General features: G+C 43.2%; 2 protein-coding genes across 6 annotated transcripts; one reads left to right on the top strand and one right to left on the bottom strand.

The window, feature by feature from the left end:
- Window positions 1-4: 4 nt before the first annotated feature.
- Window positions 5-3,299, top strand: LOC122571635 (photoreceptor-specific nuclear receptor). 2 transcript variants are annotated; one of them, XM_043735659.1, is made up of 6 exons: window positions 5-182; window positions 252-392; window positions 482-577; window positions 840-1,142; window positions 1,275-1,604; window positions 1,755-3,299. In XM_043735659.1, the coding sequence occupies exons 1-6, from the start codon at window positions 179-181 to the stop codon at window positions 1,985-1,987; spliced, it is 1,107 nt and encodes a 368-aa protein (XP_043591594.1). In that variant the 5' UTR covers window positions 5-178; the 3' UTR covers window positions 1,988-3,299. The 2 variants fall into 2 exon arrangements, with proteins under 2 accessions (XP_043591594.1, XP_043591593.1); XM_043735658.1 differs by having other exon boundaries at window positions 1,275-3,299.
- LOC122571629 (rho GTPase-activating protein conundrum) lies at window positions 2,244-7,143 on the bottom strand. Of its 4 annotated transcripts, none has more exons than XM_043735637.1 (11): window positions 7,056-7,143; window positions 6,590-6,695; window positions 5,852-6,072; window positions 5,528-5,769; window positions 5,300-5,430; window positions 5,020-5,225; window positions 4,783-4,936; window positions 4,343-4,689; window positions 4,096-4,262; window positions 3,827-4,004; window positions 2,244-3,655 (listed from the first exon to the last, which is right to left on the bottom strand). In XM_043735637.1, the coding sequence occupies exons 3-11, from the start codon at window positions 5,988-5,990 to the stop codon at window positions 3,279-3,281; spliced, it is 1,941 nt and encodes a 646-aa protein (XP_043591572.1). In that variant the 5' UTR covers window positions 5,991-6,072; window positions 6,590-6,695; window positions 7,056-7,143; the 3' UTR covers window positions 2,244-3,278. The 4 variants fall into 4 exon arrangements, with proteins under 4 accessions (XP_043591572.1, XP_043591570.1, XP_043591571.1 ...); XM_043735635.1 differs by having other exon boundaries at window positions 6,973-7,124; XM_043735636.1 differs by lacking the exon at window positions 7,056-7,143 and adding an exon at window positions 6,764-7,042.
- Window positions 7,144-8,180: the final 1,037 nt, after the last annotated feature.

Genomic DNA, 8,180 nt, shown 5'->3' with positions numbered 1-8,180 from the left:
GCGCGCCCCTCGTACTCTCTCGATCTCTCGTGGTCTCGTTGCACTGTGTGCGCGATCAGTCCAACCCTCGACGTCCTCCTGGACGAACCCCGAGCTCTCCGATTCTTGTTCTCGCGTCTTTGCTTTTCCCTTCGCTTCCAAATATTCCGCGCTGTCTGCGATTCTCCGCCGGACAAAGATGGGTAAGTGCTTGACGTACGATTCGCCGATCGAGAAGATCGACTAATTCGATTGCTTATCGCGGATCACAGGAAGAACGCTGCCGACGCCGGTTGCTTGCAAGGTTTGCGGCGACCGATCTTACGGGAAACATTACGGGGTTTACTGTTGCGACGGTTGTTCGTGTTTCTTCAAGCGGTCGGTGCGTCGCGGCGCCCTATTCACCTGCATAGGTTCGCGAGATTTCTCCTCTTTTCCTACCGTTCGAAATTCCAGCTGATCACGGAGACCAGATCTCGCGATTCCGCCCCTTTTTTTTCAGCCGGAACCGGAGCGTGCTTCGTCGACAAAGCGAGACGCAATTGGTGTCCGTATTGCCGCCTGAACAAGTGCTTTACCGTTGGCATGAACACGGCAGGTAAGCATAATCGAAACGACTTCGATCGCGAACGCAAGTACGCCGGCCACTGTACGACGACGTACGGGGCCAGCGAAACGAGATGCAAACAAAGCGCGTGTCGCGAGCCTCTTCTCGACGTGTCGACGTGACGCGACCATTATTTTTACCGCGACTGTATCGCGCGCGCGCGCGCGCTCTCTCCGATAATATCGTATAAACAGTCGATCCTTGGACAAAGAGAACGCCAGACGATAGCTCGCCGTTTTTGTCTTTTGTCCAGCCGTTCAGGAAGAGAGAGGACCGCGCGTTCGAAACAAGATCGCATCCGTCGCGCGTCATTTCTCTCGTGCATCGTCGTCGCCACCACCGCCGCCGCCACCGCCACCGCCTTTGGTATCTCTTTCATCTTCTTCGGACCCAGGAATCGTAGCACCGATTCTAATCGCAAAGGAGGCGGCCGTCGCTGCAAACCCAACGATGCGATATCACGCGACCGACGTTAACGTCGATAACGGACTCTCTTTCTCATCGTCGATGAGACGGATCCTCTATTCTCCTCGAGTGCCTACGATTCTTGTCGCTGGTAAACGAAATCGTACAGTAGAACGGTCGCATGGTAGAAACGGTAGAAACAAAACGAAAGAGTAAAAACGGACAAGGTGATAGTATCGTACGAGGGGGACGCGCGATGCTAACGAGGCGCAATTGCTTCCAGGAGACACGATACGATACGAAGTCGCGGCACGGATATTCTTCGCGACCGTGCGAGCCGCTCGCCAGCATCGAGAGTTTTCGATGCTCGCTTTCGACGAGCAGAATAAGATTCTTCGAAGAGGATGGGCTGCGGCGTTCGTTCTGCGAGCTGCGATCTGGCCGGTCGATTTGACTAATTTTCCGAAAACGACCCTCTCGGCTGACAGACACGGTGACGACACCGAACACCATCATCATCACGCTGTATCCGCGGCAAGAGCCACCATCTCTAATTTGCGTCCCGATCGAGTCGAGCTCTCGATTCTGGAAACCTTGATCCTCTGTCGACCCGGTAATCAATTATTTTTACGCACGATACGCGCGCACCCCGCGCGTCTACAATCTTCGCCAATTACGAGCACCATTATTTTCCAACATTCTGTGCCGACAGTGTTTTCTCCCCCTTTTCTAAAGCTTCTCTTTTTTCCCCCTGGAAATTCAGAGATCGCCGAGACGGCGAACGGCATACGTTTGACGTCGCGAGCAACGGACACCGCAGTGGACACTCTGGTTCGACATCTTGCTGGTAGAACCGAATCGTCGGCCAGGATGGCCAAACTTATGCTCGTCCTTCCCATCTTGACGGGTTCCTGCCCCCGGGAACTAGCCAACGATCTTTTCGCACCTATTATCGGTGACGTCGACCTCGAAAAAGTGATCGCGTCTGTGCGCTGACTCGATCGTTCGTTCCACCGTGTTCGTGTATCTTCCTCCGTCCCAAAAAGATCTAGTCACCGCGCCACAACGTAATCTCCTATTTTTCCCTTCGTTTTTTTCCTTCCCCTTTCTTTCCCCTTTTTCCCCATCCTTCGTAAGCCACTGCGTAAAAAGAGTTTACTACGTGAAACGTTTTCACTTACTTCCTGCAAAAATTCGTCACGGAGACGCAACCAAGAGGAACCAACACTGGATGAAAGAATTGCGATCGGCATTTATTTTCTTTGGCACTTTATTGACACAAATGTAACGATCTTACGTTGAGTAATATGTACAATCGCTTACAGTAATATGGCGCATCAAAGAGGATGGAAGAAAGGCAGAGTTCGCGAAACGGTACGCGTCAACGTTCGGCGAAAATCTGCGACGATTCGTTGCGCGCTTCCCTCTCGTTTCGTTCGTTCGCTTCGAGCAATATTACGAAACGAGTAACGATAAATTATCGATACGCGTTTATAAGTAAAAAGGAAAGATGACGAGAAGATGCGGTTAGAAAATAAACTAGATATTACTACATAGCTGTGCTATAAATTGCAAAATCTTCTCACACGCACACACGAACGCGCACGCACGCTATCGTTAGTAATAAATTACAATACTCACACACGGTACAACGCATATTTTTTTAAAGTCACGCTGTTGCACGACATATAAATCTGTAAATTTGTTAATTATTCGTAGCTTCGTCCCAACTCGCGTTTCGATTCGTATTTCCGTTTAACGTAGCACCAGAGCGAATAACGCGGCTTTTCTAACACGCAGGCACGTTCAACTTCGAAATGCTGTACGATCGATTGATCGGAGGCGAAACTTTATCGCGGCAACGAGCTTCTCTCTTTACGAATTGTATCTTCGCCTTACGGACGTTACCGTTATTCTCACCGACGCAAACATATCCAAAGATATCCTATAGAATCTCTTCCTATTGCACTTTGAAGCGCGTGAAAATCGATAAAACTAATCGCATCTTGAACGAACGATCAGTTGCGAATTATCATCGCGTATACAGATACGTTCAAAGTTAATCGTCGACTAGCAAACTATGTAATTCCGTGCCATTACGATGGCGTTATGGGCTAAGGGTTGTGTCGCCCGGCTCTAAGAGTTCTAATGCGATCAACCAAACTGCCGGCGGCAATGACCTCTCAGAAATCATTCATCCATCGATTAACTTATTAAAGCGAAACGGACAAGCCCTCTCTTTTGTTATCTTATCCTCTTTTTCCCCCTCCTTCGAATCTTGCAAACATCAATAAAACTTTTTTCTGTACTTTCGATATCTTTCTTCCTCGGAATGTCTGTGTAACTGATTCAAAAGTTCGTTCGGTACATACCACAGTTTGTTCCCGTTAACGAGGAGAACTTCCGTTACCTGACAGCATATGGCAGCCATATTAAGCTGAGCGGTCAAATCGGTACGATCGCGTGGATGAATGTATCGCGGTGGAAACAAAGACGGTGCTACTATCATCGCTACGTTGTGGATCGACATTTTATTCGACGCTTGATTTTCCACGATCAATTCGAAAAATTTAACCAACGCCTTCAGAGTACACCGGTTCTCTATTGGCAGCAATAGTACAAGCAAGTTCAATGCGTGCGACAACTCCTGGTGATCCTTCACTCCTGCGCATACGAGAATAAAAAAAAAAACTTTTATTTAATAAAATATAACGTAAAAAAGAGAAACTGACGCGTCGAAGTGTGTGTACGTTTTTCGAAATCTAGCGCATCGAGTGAAACGAGAGCGCAACCGAAAGTAGAAAACATCTTAAGCTTAACACGTTCGTAACTTACCGTGACTTTGGTAGAAAGCGTCGATAAGCTCTACGGTAAGCAGCGGTTGTGGCAGGTCACGCAACAATTTTTTCAAAACTGCCGACAAATCGTGGCACGACATGCATTTAAACAACTTGTCCATTTCTTTCGGCTTGCAATAAAAATCCATTTCCAACTGTCTGCACATCGATTCGACCTGAACGAAACAATGATAGTGTCATTTATTCCATACGTATGTGTTTAGCATATCGATCTTCGTTGATAATTTCGATTTGTTGAAAATGTACTTTTTGCTTGTGTCCCCCAACGCGAAGGATACCTTCCTCTTTTATGCCTCGTCTTGTTAATTCGTTAAGAACCTTTTGAAATACCAGTGGAATATTACTCTCCTCGGACGATAATTGACTGTCCCGAAGTAAAAGAGTCGACAACGAAACCCCGAACAAGTTTCCAGCTACGAATATAACGGTGTTCAGTAATTATAACATCGAGTCTTACTTTTTGGTTAAGCAGTTTACTAGCATCGATGCGAACCTTTCGTCCGACGCTTATTCGGTTTCCGCTTTTTCAATGGTAGATTATATTTATCGAATACCGCGGTAAGTTCAAGCCACAGTAGTGGTTGTAACCTGGTCAAATCTCGCTGCGTAAGCGTTTCTACTCCCAGCCGATTCTGTACATCGTCGGCCAAAGCAAGAGCTTCCGACTTCCAGATTTCTGAGTTTACTTCGTTCGTTCTACACATTTCTTCGAAGCTCAAGTGACCGTGAGAGGATGTTCGATTCAACGGATGAGTAATCAAACGTTCGTCCACTGGTCTTGTTAATCCGTACAGACTGCTATGACTTCGGGTTACCGTTGCGTGATTCCCCGAATTTCTTCTAAAATTTCATACGTAATCCAAATCACATTATCAGTCGAGGCGATACGATATTTTAACTAAAATTTTACGACCTAAGAACCTAGAAACACACCTCAACGTAGTATCCGTTGGAGTGTTCTCGATAGCGTCGCCTGAGTCCGTCGCATTTGCTACTTCGCTAGGATCGCTTCCGCTTCGTCTTTGTATACTGGGTTTCGACACGTGTATCGTTCCTAATCTCTGGTAGCTTGTTAGCTGAATTCCTTCTACAAATGAACATAATGTGCCCTCGTGATTCTATGATTATATAAAAAAGAATTAGGAAAAGTGTCGTTGCAATGTCAAATACCTGAATCGTTAGCAACGTCTCCTCGTAACGAATATCCGGCCCATCCACTTGAAGAGACATGTCCGAAAGGAAACACCGATCCCGATGTTATCGCCGTGTCTACCGCCGACGACGGCGCACTCGGTGTTCTACGTACCGTTTCTTTGTATTTGCAATCGTTTGGTAATTGATGAAAAACCGATACAAAGTTTGGTACGGTAACGGTACTTAAAAAGTAAATTACGATTAAGACGTGTACGAGTGACTGCGAGCATGGAAAAGCATAACAAACAAGTCTTACCTTGTATGATGGGCATCGTCAATGGTGACCGTTGCCAGTGACGGAGGCGAAGCATTCTCTGGCGTTACACCTGTCACGGAATCTAAAGAATCGGGTGTGGCGCTACGCGATCTCGTTCCAGTACTGGATGCCTAACGACGAACCGTTAACAAAAAATAATTGATCTTTCGCTGTTCCCTTTTACAATTTATAAATTTCTGTATAATATACATTTTATAATTCGCGCACCTCTATATCTTTAAAGACATCTCTAATATCCGGTTTACGGACACGTTGTCGTTGATTAAAACGCTGTTTCACCGTATGATTGAGCGACTTAACGCGACGTCTCACTGCTTCAGCTTGTGCCCGCGACAACGGACGTAACGCTGCGCCCAATTCGTCTGGCAGTACTTCTCTTCCAGCCTTCCATGCTTCCGTCAACTGTCCTAAACCAGCTGTACGTAACCATTCAGCCTCCTCTTCACCGTCTTTGAAAGCCAATTTAGATTCTTTGTTACGATAACTGTTATTATCAATTATAAAGATGAACAGTAATAGAAAACTACATACCATCGTAGTTACGTGGATATTCCTCTTCGAGGTAATCATCCAATAGTTTGGTTTCTTCCATCATTTTTTGATACTCTTCCCAATACTCTAAAAGGTGGTTGTCACCTCCTATATACGTACTTGTCTGTGCTCTCTCCATAGTTTTCAAAGTTTTGTTACGTATGCTTTGAAGAATATTTACTTTTATTAATCTGCTATTTAAAAATTGTTCTCCCAGGTGTCTGCAAAAATAAGAAGACGTTCAGACTTTGACCATCGTACGATAATTTACAAAGTTTCGAATCATAATAGACATAATCGTCGATAAATTTGTAAAGACGATCGTTCAAAAACTGTATACGTCGATACGATACGTAATTTCGTTTACAACAGTTCGGATCGTGACATTTTTTTAAGAAGTTTATAATCTGCTTTTCAAAGTAGGGCACAAATCAAATTAACATACACATTGCCTCGAGGAAGTATCGCTGACACTTTCAAACAAACCATGTTGAAAGAAAATGGCACGAAATACGAATAAACAAAAATGCAAATAGATTCTTACGTTATGCAAAATATACGTATTTGTCTATCGAGATCCAGATAAGGGAAGCGCAAACATACGCATGTTTTATGAAAAATGGAACTGTGGACAAAGATTTCGAAAAATGTAAATATTATTGTCTCTAACCTTTTTCTATGATGGAAAGTTTTGCGCGAAAGCACGCGTAGTAGGGGACTTATGAATGAAATACGTACATTTGTGAGTAGATGTGATCCGTGAATGTCCTATCGTTGCTTGCACGATCATCTTATGCCATAAATAAAGCCTAAATTGACAGTGGTTGACGTGGTTGCATGAATCCTTGAAAGAAAGCATACAAAGGAAGAAACAACTCATTAGCGTTTGATCGTGCTAAGAAATTTTTTTACCACTAAATAAGTAGTTCATACACGAAGAGATTATTTGCTACTTCCAAGAACAAATACAATCAGTGTATGCCTTTGAATCACAACCATCTCGTTAATAAAATCGTACTCGACTCGTCACTCTGAACTCGACATAACGAGTCTATCTCGAAACTTTAACCAACAAACTTTCGCGCCTTTGCATAATTCCCGCTTTTCCGAATTTAACTTACGTTGAAAATAGAAAACGCGAAAACGTGTTCTCACAACTTGACAACCTGTTGCTGACGCATACGATTCCCACTCGTATACTTACACACTGATTCACACCCACACCATTGCTGTTTTCGTGCTGACACCTGCGCCACCCATGCATCTAACCGTTCACGCCATCTGGTTTTCCGATACTTTAAACCATTGACTAAGTACAACATAGACCTAATATTCGATGTGGTTCGTTTAGTTTTACTTCCATTTTCATCTGCTTCTACATCATGACATCAAACTTAAAATATTTATAATCCTAATCTTTTTACCATATACTTGTTTATAATCTTATATACAATATTTGTTATTATTTTTGTCGTTAAACCTTTCGTTTGTTATATAAAGCATGCATTTATTTTATTAAAGTCGCTATATTTCCTTTTTTATGATAACTACTTACAGAAGTAACTCAGTTTATTACTTGGAACTAAAAGGAACTTGGAATATAGAAGTAGACTAAAATCTCAAATTTCTATTTACGCTTTGTAAAATCCAAAATGACTTCGTAAAAATCTAGAAACTGTAGATGCTAATCTATTAGAAGAATTAAGCATAAGAAGAATCTTTACAAATTCGCGAGCGAATTGCCTGCTCGTAACAGGCAATGGGTGAATCAGAACGATCGTCGAATCAGAAATAGAACGTCGTGCAATATTGGTGACACCATACGGAGTTAGTCAAAAGCAAGTGTTTAGTGGCGATTCGAAAAAGAGTGGCAAATCGCTGCACAGCAACACAGAAGAAATATTAGCTTCACTTGTTTTACAGTATAATAAATTAAATATAAGAGTACTGTAATTTTTTTTAATAATATTCATAAAAAATAAATTTATTTAGTGTTATTGAAAGTTTGAAATTGTTTAACGATCATCGTCTATTGAGAAAAGTTTACGAACCTTCATTCACGCCGCTTACAGTTAAAGGGAGTAGATGACGAAAGTTCATTATTCTAATTAGGATAATAAGATCGCAAAAGGAGCACTTAAAAGATACAATTGATTTATATATTTGCTATGTCGCATACTATTGCCCTCTTTGTCTAGGACCGTTCATATAGTCTGTCCTTGCCGCATAATCTTGTGTTCTTTGTCTACGGACAAATCACGTAATGCCATCTATCCTCACATGCCTCAAGTCGCAGTTCCTTTCCCCTTCAGTAGATAGCAGCACCTGG

Source organism: Bombus pyrosoma, linkage group LG10 (assembly GCF_014825855.1).
Source record: "Bombus pyrosoma isolate SC7728 linkage group LG10, ASM1482585v1, whole genome shotgun sequence".
Taxonomy (NCBI): Eukaryota; Metazoa; Arthropoda; class Insecta; order Hymenoptera; family Apidae; genus Bombus; species Bombus pyrosoma.
The sequence above is the reverse complement of the archived record's forward strand: the minus strand, read 5'-3'. Positions and strand labels throughout refer to the sequence as shown.

Bases quoted from the DNA above. Each gene is read 5' to 3' on its own strand.
- LOC122571635 (XM_043735658.1), top strand. The intron at 393-481 runs GTTCGCGAGATT...CTTTTTTTTCAG, and splicing joins CGCCCTATTCACCTGCATAG to CCGGAACCGGAGCGTGCTTC. The intron at 1,143-1,274 runs GTAAACGAAATC...AATTGCTTCCAG, and splicing joins GCCTACGATTCTTGTCGCTG to GAGACACGATACGATACGAA.
- LOC122571629 (XM_043735637.1), bottom strand. From the start codon at position 5,990: ATGGAGAGAGCACAGACAAGTACGTATATAGGAGGTGACAACCACCTT. The intron at 5,431-5,527 runs GTGCGCGAATTA...GTTCGTCGTTAG, and splicing joins ATGTCTTTAAAGATATAGAG to GCATCCAGTACTGGAACGAG. The intron at 4,690-4,782 runs GTGTGTTTCTAG...ATGAAATTTTAG, and splicing joins CCAACGGATACTACGTTGAG to AAGAAATTCGGGGAATCACG.